The following is a 17659-nucleotide window of genomic DNA, read 5'->3' on the forward strand; positions in this document are numbered from 1 at the left end:
CCTGTTAAAATCACTTCCAAGTTTCCCTTTTATTTTTTTACGTAATGATGTCAAGTTTTATTTGGTGTCTTCTAATGCAAGAACATCGATTTTGTGTCGCCATTGACAACCAGTAATGGCGATTGTTGTCGGCCGGCAAATGGGAATGGGCATTTCAGTCCTTTCACACCATGCTTTGTTTTGGGTCTTCTATTGTCATTTGTCGTCTGTAGAGTCAGATGGTTGGATTCTTGTTTTGTTTGGGGATGGATAGGAGGTGATGACAATTATGGTTACAAAACGACTAAATTTTGCAAATTTCCCTTCTCTCACTTTCCCAGGAAATTTCGAATTTCCTCTTCTTCTTTTTTATGTGAATTTCCTTTCTCCCATTTTTCCATATTTTCCAAGGACATGCATGACAACAGTTCTATTTTCCTATTTTTTATTTTTCTGTTTCGAAGAACATATTTAAAATAGAAATCTATTTTATAACGCAACTTCACTTTTCTATTTTTGAGACAAACTTTTGACTCAAAAATAGGTTTGAAACAAAAATAAAAAGTAGAAATTTTTTTTTTTGGTAAGGAAAATAAAAAGTAGAAATTTTCTATTTTTCTGTTTCTAAAACAGACATATAAATAAAAATTCTTCTTATTGCTCACTCCATCTACCTTGCATGAGGTCTCCTTTTCTCTCATGTCCCTAGAGCCGATCCCTATCCCCGTCGTTGGTTGCCCGTCGCCATTCATCAGTCACCTCTCATCCCTAGTACTAGTCCACGTCCGCAGGCCGCCGGTCGTCGTTCGTCGGTCACCCGTCTTCGACCGCCCTCCATCGATCACCCGACCATCGAAATATTATGATGTTATTACACAAAATTTCTATTCCGAGAACAGAAATTTTGTGTCATTATCAAATGCGTATTTCTAGTCATAAACTCGTCCAAGGAATGTAATAGAAAAATCCATTTTCGGCTATAAATAAAACCCAAGAAAAGAATGATTATCATTTACGCTCTAAGTTTCTCAGCCTCGAAAAAGAAAGCGAGAGAGATAATGCATCGAGTAGGGTTGAATTTGAGAAAATGACACGATTAATCCATAAATAGTCATTTAACGTGGAATGTCGTCTCCGAACTTTTCATTTATTCATTATAGCCCATTGACTCTTAGCAATTATTCAACCTCATTCTTAAATTGCATGAAAATATTCAATGTTATTCTTCTGCTAATTCAACATAAATAAAGTATATTGATGTGGCTCCCAATCAATTAAATTTGAATAACAGAACCAAAAAAAAAAAATTGCACATGAATTATCCATATAAGATATTCATCTCAATTTTTCACGTAATCAAATTACAATGAACATGTTAATACCTTACTATTTTTTTTAAGATAGATGGATAAAAGAATTGAACATACTAATTCATCATTTTCCAAATTACTTAAAGGAACTCCATTGAACGATCTAATGAGTTAGGAAGCGATTCGCTCGCGTCGGTGATATGGCCCACAACACCTTGTTGAGCCATACGTCATTGAGGGAGAAAAATTCCCATGTTTGGACTTATCCAATTTAACCAGTATCTTATACCATTATGAGACTATCTCTTTTGGAGTGGGTCATGTTTTGGCAGTTCATCCATACCGGGCAGATCCACCTCTTATTGCGCCGATTTCATAAAATCTAACTTTATGAAAGCTTGTGAAAGATATAGAAAGCCGACTGACACCACGCCACAAATTAATGCAGAAGCAAGAGATCAAACAGACTTATTGATTAACGTACATGCATCGACTCGGTCGGCCGAGGTTTCACCAAAACACGACAGGAAGAAAGACACACAGATTCAAGAACCATTACAGACGCACGTGGACACGAGCAGTTCCATCAGCGGATCTCGACCCTCTTGGCCTCGGGCTTCTTCTCCTCCGCCTTGGGCACGATGACGGTGAGCACCCCGTCCTCCATGCACGCCTTGATCTCCTCCCTCTTTGCGTTCCGCGGCAGCCTGAACCGCCTCGAGAACTTGCCCCGGAAACGCTCCACCCGGTGCCACTTCTCCTCTCCGCCACCCTTGGCCTCCCTGTCCTCCGGCGCCTTCCTCTCCCCGCTGATTGTCAGGTACCCGTCCCCGTCGACCTCCACCTTCACCTCCTCCTTCTTCAGCCCCGGGAGGTCGGCGATGAACACGTGGGCCTCCGGGGTCTCCTTCCAGTCGGTCGGCGCGTTGAGCACCGGGCACTTGTTGACCATCGACAGGAACGGGTCCAGGATCTCGTTCCCCATGAGATGAGAAATCACAGACATCGTTGGCCGCCGGAAATGGTGACGATCTGCTGATGATTCAGGTGGGTATGTGGGTTGAAGTGGCTTGTGTCTGTGCGTGAGGCTTTGGTTTTTATAGGGCGAGCTTTGGATGCGTTCTTGAAGTTTCTTGATCTGTTCGGTGTGGTGGAATTTTTCGTTCGAGGGTTGATGTGATTACGAAAAGGATAAGGATAGAATAGAATCGAAGGGTGGTTCTACCACCTTCCCGCATGCTGTGCTGCTTGAACCTTCTCCACCATTCCACCCCCTAGTTTAGCATAAACATAATTACGAATTAACCTCTAACCTGTGTAACAAGCTAGTACCTTCATTTGCTTGGCTTAAATATCAAATTGCTTGCGCTTGATATACAATGTAAAGAAATATGATTTCAGACTGCATTTGTTTCGTGAAAATTTAGGTGATTTGAAAAATATTTTTCTAAAAATAATCATTCGTCCCGCTTATGAAAATGAATGAACGAAAATAAATTTTATTATCTATGAAAATATTTAGGTATAAATAATTATCGACAATGAGAATTTCTTTCGTTAACTAATTATTTCAAGCGGTACAATCAATTATTTTTAAGAAAATGTTATTCATTTTTGCAAAATAAATGGAGTATAAATATTCTATGGACACAATAAAATTCGTTTCTCACTCAATCCCTGGGGGCATGTTGGCATGACTTTATTGAGATGGTACTCGACCGCATAGAGTGCACTCGTGTTGGGATTTTCTACGGGTAAATGAAAAGTGTGGAGGAATGGGTTTTCGGCAAAATAGGTAAAAGTTATGAAAAAAGTCATAAACATATTGTAATTGTATTAATTCAGCTCTAAATCTTTTTTTTTTTTGTCAATTCAATCCTAAACATTTTTGTATTTGTGCTAATTCAGTCTATTTGATGGCAAAAGGATACTAAGAGTGCTAATATTTGTGTACGGTGCTCACTATAGTGTCAATTTTTTTTAGATCACTTAAGTGCCAATTTTTTTTTTGAAAAACGGTTATTTCAGGGCCAACTCCGGTGAGATTTGCCGGAAATCTGACATGGCATCTACATGGCTCGCCGGAGCTTTCAAGTCAACAAAATAAATAAATAAATAAATAAAATCCACGTAATATTAAAAAACTAAATAAAAAAGTGAAGCAGTTGCGGCGCTTGCCGCCGCCGCCCCACCATCGCCGGCAACGACCGGTGAGGGGTGGGGGACGGCCGAGGGGGGTCGCCGAGGCCTCGCCCCATCATGGAGAGGTCGGCCATTGTCGGGCCTTGGCGACCCCGGCAAGGCCTTGATGGGGTCACCGGGGCTCGGCGACCGTCCTTGCCTGAACGAGCCCTCGCCACCGCAACTTCTGCTTTTTTTTTTTTAAAGTTATTTTTTTTGTTTGATTTTAATTTTTAAAAAAATTAACTATTTTTAAGTTGAACAATCCATGTGGACTCCAAGTGGGCGCCGCGTGGATTGATTTTTTTTAATATAATTGCCACATAATATTAAAAAAATATTAAAAAGGTCATGTGTATTGTTTGGCTCGAATTAACACTTAAGTGATCACTTAAGTGTCAATTCAGCTCTAAATCTTTTTTTTTTTTGTCAATTCAATCCTAAACATTTTTGTATTTGTGCTAATTCAGTCTATTTGATGGCAAAAGGATACTAAGAGTGCTAATATTTGTGTACGGTGCTCACTATAGTGTCAATTTTTTTTAAATCACTTAAGTGCCAATTTTTTTTTTTTGAAAAACGGTTATTTCGGGGCCAACTCCGGTGAGATTTGCCGGAAATCCGACATGGCATCTACATGGCTCGCCGGAGCTTTCAAGTCAACAAAAAATAAATAAATAAATAAATAAAATCCACGTAATATTAAAAAACTAAATAAAAAAGTGAAGCAGTTGCGGCGCTTGCCGCCGCCGCCCCACCATCGCCGGCAACGACCGGTGAGGGGTGGGGGACGGCCGAGGGGGGTCGCCGAGGCCTCGCCCCATCATGGAGAGGTCGGCCATTGTCGGGCCTTGGCGACCCCGGCAAGGCCTTGATGGGGTCGCCGGGCCTCGGCGACCGTCCTTGCCCGAACGAGCCCTCGCCACCGCAACTTCTGCTTCTTCTTTTTTTATTTTTTATTTTTAAGTTATTTTTTTGTTTGATTTTAATTTTTTAAAAAATTAACTATTTTTAAGTTGAACAATCCATGTGGACTCCAAGTGGGCGCCACGTGGATTGATTTTGTTAATATAATCGCCACATAATATTAAAAAAATATTAAAAAATGTCATGTGTACTGTTTGGCTCGAATTGACACTTAAGTGATCACTTTTTTTTTTATTGGGTACTTAAGTGATCCAAAAAAAATATTGATACTAAAGTGAGCGGTGTACACAAATATTGGCACTCCAATTGTTCTTTTGCCCTGTTTGGTTGGCTTATGCCGACGTGGCACTACCGGCGCCGACGTGGACTATTTTAAATAATTTTTTATTTTTATTTTGTCCTTTCTTTTCTTTATTTTTTTTTTCCAAAACCCATAAGGCCAGCAGAAAAAAATCATAAAAATTAAAATATTATTCAAATATATATTTTAAAAAGTCAACGTCAACAGCGACAGGTCCACGCCAGCACTAGCCAACCAAGTAGATTGTATTAGCACAACTACAAAAGATTTAGGGTTGAATTAACACAAAAAATATTTGGGATTGAATTGACACAATTGCAATATGTTTAGGACTTTTTTGGTAATTCTCCTGGCAGAAAGGCATCCTCTCCCTATGATTTCATAATGAAAAACGAAAAATTGGCTTTAGCCAATTTTATCCATAGATTGGGAAAAAAATTCTTACGAACAGTTCTTGCGCTTCTATGACAGCAAGAGGGGAAAGGAGCCCCTACTGGCTAATATTTGCTGGATTCCAACCCTGCTTTGCTACTAAAGCTTGGATGGGGAAGATCCAAGATAGAACGAAGCAAGTTATGGGTTCGAGCTCTTCAAGGGAAATATCGTCGAAGCTCAAATTTTTGAAATCACGAGGTCAAGGCCTCAGGCTCTTCTTTGTGGAAGGTGACCAGGGATGCTAAATAAATACTCAAATTGGGAACTTTGTATCAGATAGGGGATGGAAGGTCGATTGAGGTCGGAAATCACCCTAGGGCTACTAACCTCTCAACTCATATGCCTTCTTTTATTGATCCAAATCCTATTTCGAAGCAAAGAAAGATAAAAAGCTTATTTATCCCAAGGACAAAAACTTGGGATGAATTTAGTCTAAATCAGACGTTTTGCCCGACCTCAATACAAGCCATTCTTCATATACATGTGTCGAATTCCATTTGGGTGGAGTGCCAATATTTATGTATAGCGCTCACTTTAGTGCAAATATTTTTTTTTTATCACTTAAGTGCCAAATCGGAGAAAAAATTATCACTTAAGTGTCAATTCCGACCAAACAGTACACGTGGCATGTTTTAATATTGTTGTGGCAATAATTTAAAAAAAAATCAACCCACGTGGCGTCCACATGGACTGTTCAACTTAAAAATAGTTAAATTTTTAAAAAAATTAAAATCAAACAAAAAATAACTTTAAAAAAAAAAAAGAAGCATAAGTTGCAGCCTGTTGCCACGCTACCATCGCCGGTCATTGCCCCGTGAGGGTGAGGAATGGTGGAGGGGTGTCGCCGAGCCCCGATGGCCCGGGCGAGGACTTAGCGGGGTCCTCGGGGCTCGGCGGCCCCCCTCGACCATCCCCCACTCCTCGTCGCCGCAACCGCTTCACTTTTTTTTTAGCTTATTTTTTTAATTTTTTAATATTACATGGATTTTTTTATTAATTTTTAATTTATTTTTTTGCTAACTTGGAAGCTCCAACGAGCTATGTAGATGCCACGTCAGATTTCCGGCAAATCTCATCGAAGTTGGCACTTAAATAACCGTTTTTAAAAAAAATTGACATTTAAGTGATCAAAAAAAATATTACCACTAAAATGAGTACCGTACACAAATATTGACACTCCTAACGTCCTTTTGCCAAACTTTTTCTGTTAAATCTACTTACAAACTCATCAAGTGACGAATTGGAATTGGCAACAACTCCGGAATTTGGAACAAAATATGGAAAGCTAGAGTTCATGAGCAGCATAAAATGATGTCATGGACGATAGCAGTCAATGTCTTACCTTGTCGAGGTAACTTATTTCAATTGCTCCATACCACAAACCCTTCTTGCCCATTTTTGTGGAGCCTCGGAAGAATATTAGGTACATTTGTTCACAACATGTCCTCTGGCCCAAATTTTGTAGAGACAAAGCCCATGGGGTATTCTCATCTACTTGGAACTTCAGATCCTCGAAAGAGACGGTGAACCACTTTCTTGATCCAGGAAAAATAGCACAGAGAATGGGATTGGATTGCAAGTTCTTCTCCCTTCATGCAACAATTCTCTCCAATAAAGTGGGGCGTTGTAGGGATGCCAAGTTACATTATCAGACTATTTCAGTTCCTTCCTAGGCGGTTCATATGATCATACAAGATTTCATGGAACATTCAAATATGCTTAGGATGGAGAATAGACTTGAGTTGAGCGAGGAACTAGATTTTATTGGGGTAAGGACAAACTCTTCGATTCCTCCGTTAAACCAAGAGTTGAAGTTTAATATAGATGGTGTCTGGAAGGATAACAAATGGACCATAGGTATTATTGCACTATCAGATAGAGGCTTAGTTGTTCAAGCATGGACAAGATGAGGAAGATGGAACTCGCCAATGGAAGTGGAAGCTGCAGCTCTTCTTCTTGCATACGATGCTACTCAATCTCTCGGCATCCACAAAGCGGTCGTTAAATGTGATTGCAAGGTGTTAATTGATGCAATTTAACATAGGGGCCTTTAGCTTTGGTGCATTCATCCTTTCATCTCGGACTCTCGTATCCACCTAAGCAACAACTCCGGATGGAGTTTGAAGTGGACCAGCAGAACTAGTAATGCATTTGCTCGTGAGCTTGTAAATTGAGATTTACATCAAATAGGAACTACATCTTCTTTTCTTTTTAATGATATGTCATTTAGAGTAAAAAATATAGTGTCGGTAGATTCTTCTTCAATCGGCCATCTTAATGTAGGCTCTTATTCTCCTTATAATATTTGGACTGCTGTGATGGAATGGAAGTTTTTTCTAGCAAAGAAAAAATATCTGCCTCATTGGATCACACAATCCGCCAAACTCACACGTGGAGCACACCCACTACAAAGGTGCAGATGACTTCGATGAACAAGCACATCATGTTTGCGTAATGGATTTTCTAATTTTCAAGGATATAGCTAACTAGATGGAAAAAGTACCAAAAAAGTCAAAAACATGTTGAACATGCACTAATTCAATCCTAAACCTTTTAATTAGGTCAATTTAATCATAAATATTTTGTATTTATGCCAATTTAGTTCATCCGGTCAATTTTAGTTGAAAATCGTTGACATGGACATTAGTCATCCCACATGACACGATCGGCGTTGACGTTGACAAAATGAGAAAAAATAATAAAAAAATAAAAAATTGAAAAATTTGTTAACATCAGCCGCGGTCGAGCCACGTAGGCCAATTGGTATCCATGTCACTGATTTCCATCCAAAATTAGTTGAATGAACTGAATTGGTACAAATACAAAATGTTTATGATTAAATTGGTCCAATTGAAAAGGTTAAGACTAAATTGATATCAATGTAATAAGTTTAGGTTTTTTTTTGGCAATCTCCCCTAACTAGATCAAAGTAATAAAATGCAGTAAAGATTAAGTGTACCTCTAGTTATTTTTATGGAAATAAATAAGTGAGATATATTGAAGTTAGATGGAACAAAACTGTTTGAAGCATATCCATGCTTTATCTTGTTCCTGATTATTTTTGCAGTGCAGAATTAGGAACTTTTCAGTAGGTTGGTCATCATACCTTTGTTCTCCCCCTTTATTATATTGGACCTAGAGTACATAGGGTCAATTTTATAATTTAAGAGATTAATCACAGAATTTCCAATCCCTCAGTTGTCAAATACGGCAAGGTTACATCAATGGCCATGGCACATAAATTCTACTCTCTTTTTTGCCCTTTTTTTTAAGTTGTACTAAGCTAAAGTCTCTGACCCCATCTCTATTGACATTTCAAAGAAAATATTGGAGCCCGACACATTCGATGTTGCCTTGACATTACTTTGCTTCAATTATTTGTACATGATACATCGATGGCCAAGTTCATAGAGCATAAGTCGAGCAAGCTTGGGACACGCCGAGTTAATAAACGTCATCTCTCTTGTTCGATCATAAGCAATGTCATTTATTTCTGGTCAAAGAGACTCGCAAGAAATTAAACTATCGCCGACACCAGCACGAAGGCAAACACGTTGAGACGATATCAATTAAATCGTGGTTTTCGGCGGACTAATGAAGCCAGAGTCGGTCACATTGGTGAGTTGTACGTTATGAACATGTATGTACACGGGTCTAGGGTTTAGCTCGCAACTCATTTGCCTCCTTTTATCGATCCAAATCCTATTTCGAAGCAAAGAAAGATAAAAAGCTTCTTTATCCCAAGGACAAAAACTTGGGATGTATTTAGTCTAAATCAGACGTTTTGCCTGACCTCCGTCCAAGCCATTCTTCACATCCATATGCCGAATTCCATTTGCGTGGGCAAACCGATTTAGCATCCAACTACTAATGGAACTTTTTCTGTTAAATATACTTACAAACTCATCAAGTCACGAACTGAAAATGGCAACAACTCCGGAATGTGGAACAAAATATGGAAAGCTGGAGTTCATGAGCAGCATAAAATGATGTTATGGAGGATAGTGGCCAATGTCTTACCTTGTCAACGTAACTTATTTCAATTGCTCCATATCACGGACCCTTCTTGCCCATTTTTGTGGAGCCTCGGTGGAAAATTCGGTACATTTGTTCACAACATGTCCTCTAGCCCAAATTTTGTAGAGACAGAGCCCAAGGGGTATTATCTCATCTACTTGGAATTTCAAGTCCCCGAAAGAGATGGTGAACCACTTTCTTGACCCAAGAAAAATAGCATAGAGAATGGGATTGGGTTGCAAGCTCTTCACCCTTTATGCGATAATTCTCTGCAGCAGAATGTGGCGTTATAGGAATGCAAAGTTACATTATCATACTATTCCAGTTCCTTCCTAGGCGGTTCAGCTGATCATATAAGATTTCATGGAACATTCAAATATGCTTTGGAAGGAGAATAGAGTTGAGTTAAGCGATGAACTAGATTTTATTGGGGGTAAGGACAAACTCTTGGATTCCTCCGTTCCAAAAGTTGAAGTTTAATGTAGATAGTGCGTGGAAGGATAACAAATGGACCACAGGTACTATTGCACTATTAGACAGAGGCTCGGTCGTTCAAGCATGGACAAGACAAGGAAAATGGAACTTGCCAATGGAGGTGGAAGTTGTAGCTCTTCTTCTCCCATCCAATGTTGCTCAATCTCTCGGCATCCACAAAGAGGTCGTTAAATGTGATTTTCAAGGATATAGCTAACTACATGGAAAAAGTATCAAAAAGGTCAAAAGCATGTTGTAAATGTACTAATTCAATCTTAAATCTTTCAAATAGACCAATTTAGTTCTAAATATTTTGCATTTGTGCCAATTCATTTCATTTGGACTATTTTAGCCAAAAATCGTTAACATGGACATTAGCCATCCTTTGTGACACGACCGACACCGACGTTGACAAAATGAGAAAAACAAGAAAAAAATAAAATCAAAAATCAAAAATAAAAAAAATTGTAAAATTTGTTAACATCGCCTACGGTCTAGCCGCGTAGGCCACCAAAGATCCATGTCACCGATTTCCATTCAAAATTAGAAGAATGAACTGAATTGGCATAAATACAAAATGTTTAGGATTAAATTGGTCCGATTGAAAGGGTGAAGACTAAATTGGTATCAATGCATTGAATAAAAAAAAATGGTATCAATGCAATAGGTTTAAGATTTTTTTGGCAATTTTCTCCTAACTCAATCAAAGTATAAAAAGCAGTAAAGATTAAGGGTGCCTCTAGTTATTTTTATGGAAATAAATAAGTGAGATATATTGAAGTCGGATGGAACAAAACTGATTGAAGCATGTCTATGCTTTATCTTGCTACTGATTATTTTTGCAGTGCAGAATTAGGAACTTTTCAATTGGTTGGTCATCATACCTTTGTTCTCCTCCTTTATTATATTGGACCTAGAGTATATAGGGTCAATTTTGTAATTTAAGAGATTAATCATAGAATTCCCAATCCCTAAGGCTACGTTTGATCGTCGGGATTTCGGGTCGGGATAGGATACGATTTGATATGATATGATAAAAAATCTAGGGATTTAGCCATATCTTATCCATTGTTTGGTGAACTGTGGATTTAAAGTTGGATATTCTCATATCCTATCATATCATGCATTTGGTAGAAACTGTATATCAATATAAAGGACATATATGCCCCTATGTGATGCTCATGAAATATTCCGATCTTATTACTATAAAAATAACGTTCTCATACACAAAAAAACTTGAAAATATACACATTTTATTAGATTTTCAAACCTCTTTGCAAAAAAATAAATAAATAAAATGAAAATATAAACAAATGAGACAAGAAAGTTGTCATCATTCTAAAAGTTAGCTTTTATATAACGGATAAGAGAAATCCTATCCGATCTTATCCTACCCCCTCCCCTCGGATTTTTTTATCCGGGTTATATCTCATTTATATCCGACATTATATTATTCGAGACACCTATCAAACACGGGATAGGATAAAACATATCATATCCCGAGTTTTATACGGACGACCAAACGAAGCCTAAGTTGTCAAACACGGCAAAGTTACATCAATGGCCATGGCACATAAATTCTACTCTCTTTTTTTCCCTTTTTTTGAAGTTGTACTAAGCTAAAGTCTCTGACCCCATCTCTATTGACATTTCAAGGAAAATGATTGAAGCCCGACACATTCGATGTTGCCTTGACATTACTTTGCTTCAATTATTTGTACATAATACACCGATGGCCAAGTTCATAGAGCGTAGGTCGAGCAAGCTTAAAACACGCCGAGTTAACTAACGTCATCTCTCTTGTTTGATCATAAGCAATGTCATTTATTTCCGGTCAAAGAGACTCGCGAGAAATTAAACTATCGCCGACACCAGCATGAAGGCAAACGCGTCGAGACGGTTTTCGGCGGACTAATGAATCCGGAGCCAGTCACATTGGTGAGTTGGACGTTATGAACATGTATGTACACGGGTCTAGGGTTTAGGTCGCAATCTCTTTACATTCGAACTCTGTAAAAGACTCGGGAAACCTTTTTATTACACAGGTTCTTAAAAGCGACGAATACACCTCCTCGGACATCGAAACATTATTCTGCCCATTTTGCCTACCTTCAATTTGCTATACTATACATAATAACGCGCGCGAGCTCAGTTTAATCTTCGCAATCTCTTCGCACGAATCGGCCCTGCAACATAAAGAAAAGAAAAATCGTCACATTCCATCAGCAAAGGGAGAAGACATTCTCGCAGAGAGTAAGATGATGATGCGAACCTTAATACGGGGTCGTTTCTGGGCATTGAGCTTCCTGACCTCGTACCGAATGCGCTTGGAGAAGAGCCGGCTGTGCCTCTTCTCCTTGTACCGCATCACGCTCGCCTCTCGTTGTCTAATCTTGTCGCTGAGCTTGCCGCTGTCGCCGCCCTCCGTGATCACATCCCTGACCTTGACGGTGGCTTCAGTTTCCACCGCTCTCTCCGGGACTCTCCACACATTTTCCCACCCATCCGTCGGCCCCTGCTTTAAAAAAAAAAAAAGAGATTGGTGTAACAGGAAGGAAACATAGGATGACAGCAAAGTTTCTTAGAAGAGTCCACAACATGAACACTTCTCATGTGGGTAATTGTACTTGTCTAGACAATGTGGCTGAACTCGTTCTATTAATGGAATGCCATGGACAGAATGTGTGGGAAGCCGTGGCTTGTCCATGAAAGGACAATATTTTCCGGCGAGCCCAGCCAAAGGAAGCTCCTTCCAACCGTACGTCTGATTGATAGGTCATAAGTATCGCGGATGCAAAGAGTTAACCAAAGATGAACGGAGGCAATGTGCGTACTTGTATCTCACCAATCAAAAGTATAGTCCGAATATGGTTGCAAGGAATTTCGTTCTACTGGGATTATACAATGGACCTTCGTGACAATCATATGCATCATATCAAGTGATGGACGTAACCTGTTAGTCTTCGTTCATGCGATGACTTCTCAAGTGTGATCGCACAAGTACTGAACTTTTTCTCTAATAAGTGAAAAGAGTGGAAAGGAAAGACCTGCGTCAGCGATTCTTCGGGGCATTATCATAGGAGTTCCACACTCGCATCGTCACGATATTCGGCTTGAGTCATAACAATTGTTTACTTCGAGCAAGTTCATCGCCGCTGCCTTACAGTGCTGATGGGAAAAAAGACGCGATTATCCTATGTCATGGCATGATCTAACCTATGCCGCTATAGACGAACCAAGGACTCGTGAGGCCCCGGGGCGATCGAGGGGTTTCACACCGATGACAAAAAAAAAGGTCCCAAACTTACTTGGACATAATCTCTTGCATCACTAGATCAACGATCGTGATGGTGAGCTATCCTTAACCTTCGTACAACTACAATAATTTCACCGATCGATGTCGTGCTGACATGGGCCCACGACAACGCTCGCTCTGGAGCAAACGGGTCCCCCCGTTAAATGAAAGCATTGAAGAAAAAGGTCATGGAGCTTTTAGATTCATGTGAAGCCAGCAGTGGAAATGAAAAAACAAAAGGATGTACCCTCTCTGCATAATCTAACTTTAAAGATCCCAACTTTGCATTTAACACGTGACAGTCTCAACAAAATACGAATCTTTAAGAGAGAGATAGTGATAAATTTCCTTGGGCAATCACCGCAGTCCATAAAATAGATCAAGTAGAGAGAGATAGAGGGTATCCCATATAGACCGAAGCATTTCAAAAATAGAGGAAAATCAATTACGAGTGCGCAAATGCATGCTTTACAAGTCCCAGATTAATTGTTGGGGTGTCGTTCATATTCTCTATCGATAGGAAAGTACAGAGCCCCGCTTTTTGGTAAGCGGGCAAGGGTCCAGCAAGCTAATTGGGGTAGAGCCCCTGAACCGCCAGAGGACCTTTATAGTTTGGGTTCATTTTTTTTTTTAGAAATTTAGATTTGAGTCCATAAATAGTCATATAATTTGTTTATAAGTTGTAAATGAAGGGCTAATTATAGTAAAATCTTCTGACGAATGTAGTCATAAAATAAATGTTGTGCCTTGATTTCTCTTTTTTGCTTATACGCTCTGTATCGTTGTGTTTGTGCTTCTAACCTAACACAGATCAATAGGTCCAAAATTGACTAATCGATTTATGTCAGTCCCGATTTTCGACTCGACTAATTCTCATGAATCCAAACTAAGAAGTGATTTTGTTTTGGTTAGAGATATAAGAAGTGATTCGCAATGATGAATGATGATCAACAAAATGGAGAGATCGATGAAGATGGTCTTACGTTGTCAACGCGCATCAAGTCGGGCACGGTCTGAGGCGTCTCGTGGCTGGCATCCCCGCCACAAACGAAGAGCGAGCCCTTGTCGGACCAGGCGTCCAGGATCTCCTGATAGTCGAGCTTCAGCGACAGCATCGTCCCGTGGTGCGTTCCCCGCCCTCCCCTCCACGCGTCGGCGGCGCAGCTGGTCACTTCCTCCATCTCCGCCTTCTTCTCCGCCTCGACGATGACCTCGCTGTAGCAAACCCACTTCTCTTCGCTGCTGCCCCCCCTATCTCTGCTGCTGCTCTTCATAGCGCACCGTATCAGCGACGACACCGCCGATTCTTCCTCCTCCTTCACCCCGGAGGAGGCGGGTGCGGCGGCGACTGCCGAGGTGGGGGCGAGGAGGCCGGTCAGGGTGGCGCCGGCGGCGCCGGCGGCGGAGTCGAACAGCAGGGCGACGTCGTTTTCGTCGTGGAGATGGTCTTGATCTCCGTCGCCGTGGTTGGCCGAGTGGGTTTGTGGGTGGAGGGGGAACAAGTTCAGCTGGTGTTTACGGCGGCGGTGGCGACTGGTTTTGCGGTGGTAAGTACGGTTCATGTGGTCGGCGCTCGCTCGGGAGCTTTGAGGGGAGATTTGAAGGCCGAGGCTCAAGAACTTGGGCTTGCGAGTCTTGGTTCTTGATCTGCGAGATGGGGTGGTGAGGGAGGCTACGGCTTGCTTCTTCGGTTTGCCAAGCATGGAGGAGGACTTGGACACGGTCTTCATGTTTGCAGGAGGAGGGCAGCTCTTGGGACACACCTCTCCGTGATCATCCCACTTTCTCTCTCTAGGTTGCTTCAGTCAGCCATTGGTATCTCTCTCTCTCTCTCTCTCTCTCTCTCTCTCTCTCTAGATTTGGAGGAAAAAGAGAGGAAAAAGTGCGTGAGCTTTTTGGAGTTCGGGACCCACAATGGGGACAGGGAGATGCTGACTCATACGAGGGGGCGAGGGGAGATGTTGATGGGGGGTTCTTTATCGACACGTGGCGCGGTGCTACTGGAGGAGGAAGTGGATTGTGCTGTGTTATCTAGATTTCGTTTGGCTGGGAATTGGATATTACAAAAGATCCTGGGCAGCACCGGATGCCCCGAGAATCCAATAGGTCTCCACACTTAAATCGTTCTCGTCTTGTGCCACAATTATCCATACGGATAATTTAGCTGCGTTTATTTTATGAAAAATAAATAATATAAAAAATATTTTTAAAAAAAAATAATTGTTAATATTTCTTGCAAAAATGAACGGACCAAAAATATATCTATTATTTTCAGAAATATTTAAACATAATTCGTCATCGGTAATGAAAATAATTTTTATTAATTAATTATTTCAAGAGGCATGAACCATTATTTTTAGAAAATATATTTTAAGTCGCTTGTTTTTTACGAAATAAACAGAGCCTAAACTCACGTGTATTCGGATCACCTAACTTCTTTTATAAATTTTGGATAGGTACAAAATTTGAAATTCGAAGACTTTTGGGTGGGGGGGTGAGGGAATATACCATTCTTGTTTAGCACGACGAAATGAAACGAAATAGGAAAACAAAACTATGACTCCGATAATTTTGTTTGGTGAATTGTGGGAATGGAAGGGAATGGCAGCTCTTGTGCTTGTCTGTAATGGAAAAAGAAAGCTGATATTGAATGATAATTTTCTCTTAAAAAAATAATAATATTATCACAAGTATGATTAAGTGATGTTTATTTTAATAATTCAATAGTACACCGATTGACTTTCTAAAATTGGTAATCATTAACCGTCTCGTACATTAATATCGTTATTCATTAATTGAAGCTTGCTGACTCCCATTAAAAGTTATTATGGATGGTATATCATCGATTCTTAGCTATATGCAAATGGAAAGTTTTTAATCAATCGTCGAGTTCTGTAATTTAGAATTCCGCATTACTAATTCCTAAATGAGGGATCTGCAAGGGCTTGCAGAGGCATCTCGCGAGTGATGTACGTAGCTTTCCTTGATTTAGACCACTTGACAGACTAACTAGATCGACATATGATTGATGCTTATATTTAAACTACCAAGTAAAGAGTTTTTTGGGATAAGGACGAAGAAAGAAAGGTTAAATTTTATTTTTTCAATAGACAATATTTTCTCGTGTTATTTACAATCGGTATACTAGAAATGAAAACATTTTATCGTCGAGTGGGATTAACAAGTGTTGTGAAATTACTCGCTAAGAAAATAATTTTACATTAATATAAAAGAACTACAATGAACACAAGCTGCTGCACGGGGAAAAGGGCATACTCGTACGGATCCCAGTTCAAATATGCTTTGTTTTCTTTAAATCGAAATTTAATGATTTTTAAGAAAAAGAAAAAGACCCGGGGCCCGGGGGGGGTGGGGGGCATTCCGAGAATTGAACTCGGGACCTCTCGCACCCTAAGCGAGAATCATACCACTAGACCAAATGCCCGGAGCTGTCAGGGTTTTGTAACCGCATAATACAGTTACGTATGTTCTTCGATGTATTCTGACATCACCAACTTATACGTCGTTGCTCCGCACGTGACCGTTAACGAAGATTGAACCGTGAAGACGACGTCTTTCATTTGCGGAAACCAGGATGCATCCCTTTTCTATCGATCCTTGTCGCGCTATGCTTTACAACGTGCAATTGATCTCCTTTCGAGTTAATAGGGGGTTAATTCGGCACAAGCAAGCCTTTGGACTGAACGTGACCAAGCTACATAGTATCACACAAAGTGAAAGTTACTAGATGCGTAAGTACCGTAATTCCTGTCCCTTAGGATACATCGTACTTCTCGATTGGTGAGAGCCGCACCATTCATGAAAATTAAGAAGGAAATTTGGATGAATACGTAGCGTGGGACATTTCGATCCAAGGCTGAAACATTTTTGTCAAACCCAGAACAAAATAAAACTACGGGACGAGGCCACAAAACAAAAGGGGCCCAGAAACATATCCTCTATCAAAACGAACCTTTTATCTTTGACTCCTGCAGCTTAAAAGAAAAAGAGCCCTGCGGCAGCGAGAGCAGCGGAGGCCGAGATCTTGACTGCGGCTGCGCCGCTGCTGGCTGGGGCCTCGGCCGGTGAGGCCAAGTCAGAGGCATCGGCCGCTGGTGCAACGGAGGCCTTGCTGGAGGGTGCAGGCTGGGACAACAAATCGGCATCGGGAGACGGTGCTGGTGTCATGGCAGTGTCATCGACGGATGGGGTGGCAGCAGGAGAGGCGGGGGAGGAGACCTGAGGAGCCTTGGGGGAGATCGACACGGCAGGGGCCGATGCCGTGGGGGACGGGGAGCTAGCGAGGGGCGATGACGAGGAGGAGGAGCCTTGGGGGGCGGCAGCAGGTTCGGCTGCCGGTGCCTCGGCCGAGACTGACCCAACAGCTGCCGCGATAGCTAGGGAAAGCACCACAAGTCGACTAGCCATTTTTTTTCTGTAGTATAGTTTTCGTTACCTAGAGAGAATTAGAACTCGAAAACGAAAAGAAAAACTTTCTTCTTCTTCCTTTTTTCTTGTTTAGAGGTTGATTATAGAGAATGCAGCTTCCTCTAAGAACGTAGAGAAACGCTGCGAGAGCTTGGAGATCTGGGAGAGGAAGATTTGTGATGAGAAATAGAGGATTAAATAATAGGGATTTAAAAGGCAAATTTAAAATAGATGAAGCCAGTTTGGTTTGTAGGTATTCTTGGTGAGAACGAGAACGTACGCGATTCGAGATTGGTCGCGTCATTACATGCA

The 17659-nt window shown here is 40.8% G+C and overlaps 3 protein-coding genes and 1 non-coding gene across 5 annotated transcripts; all 4 read right to left on the reverse strand.

Annotated features, from left to right (window-relative positions):
- Nucleotides 1-1870: 1870 nt before the first annotated feature.
- On the reverse strand, nucleotides 1871-2458 carry LOC115751188 (18.1 kDa class I heat shock protein-like). Its single transcript, XM_030688953.2, has one exon. It carries the CDS (start codon nucleotides 2293-2295, stop codon nucleotides 1876-1878), a length of 420 nt encoding a protein of 139 aa, XP_030544813.1. The 5' UTR covers nucleotides 2296-2458; the 3' UTR covers nucleotides 1871-1875.
- Nucleotides 2459-11633: 9175 nt separating this feature from the next.
- Nucleotides 11634-14750, reverse strand: LOC115751196 (GATA transcription factor 17-like). Of its 2 annotated transcripts, none has more exons than XM_030688963.2 (3): nucleotides 13903-14750; nucleotides 11897-12139; nucleotides 11634-11810 (listed from the first exon to the last, which is right to left on the reverse strand). In XM_030688963.2, exons 1-3 carry the CDS (start codon nucleotides 14647-14649, stop codon nucleotides 11778-11780), a joined length of 1023 nt encoding a protein of 340 aa, XP_030544823.2. In that variant the 5' UTR covers nucleotides 14650-14750; the 3' UTR covers nucleotides 11634-11777. The 2 variants fall into 2 exon arrangements, with proteins under 2 accessions (XP_030544823.2, XP_030544821.2); XM_030688961.2 differs by having other exon boundaries at nucleotides 11897-12142.
- Nucleotides 14751-16292: 1542 nt separating this feature from the next.
- Nucleotides 16293-16364, reverse strand: TRNAP-AGG. Its single transcript has one exon. It is a non-coding gene; the product is annotated as a tRNA-Pro (tRNA).
- A 551-nt stretch (nucleotides 16365-16915) lies between these two features.
- On the reverse strand, nucleotides 16916-17347 carry LOC115751096 (early nodulin-20). Its single transcript, XM_030688810.2, has one exon. The coding sequence runs from the start codon at nucleotides 17345-17347 to the stop codon at nucleotides 16916-16918; it is 432 nt and encodes a 143-aa protein (XP_030544670.2).
- Nucleotides 17348-17659: the final 312 nt, after the last annotated feature.

The sequence above is a fragment of the Rhodamnia argentea genome, chromosome 11, assembly GCF_020921035.1.
Source record: "Rhodamnia argentea isolate NSW1041297 chromosome 11, ASM2092103v1, whole genome shotgun sequence".
NCBI lineage: Eukaryota > Viridiplantae > Streptophyta > Magnoliopsida > Myrtales > Myrtaceae > Rhodamnia > Rhodamnia argentea.

Coding starts and splice junctions, on each gene's coding strand:
- LOC115751188 (XM_030688953.2), bottom strand. CDS start 2,295: ATGTCTGTGATTTCTCATCTCATGGGGAACGAGATCCTGGACCCGTTC.
- LOC115751196 (XM_030688961.2), bottom strand. CDS start 14,649: ATGAAGACCGTGTCCAAGTCCTCCTCCATGCTTGGCAAACCGAAGAAG. Junction 12,143..13,902: donor ACTTGATGCGCGTTGACAAC/GTAAGACCATCT, acceptor TTTTTTTTAAAG/CAGGGGCCGACGGATGGGTG. Junction 11,811..11,896: donor AGAAACGACCCCGTATTAAG/GTTCGCATCATC, acceptor TTTATGTTGCAG/GGCCGATTCGTGCGAAGAGA.
- LOC115751096 (XM_030688810.2), bottom strand. CDS start 17,347: ATGGCTAGTCGACTTGTGGTGCTTTCCCTAGCTATCGCGGCAGCTGTT.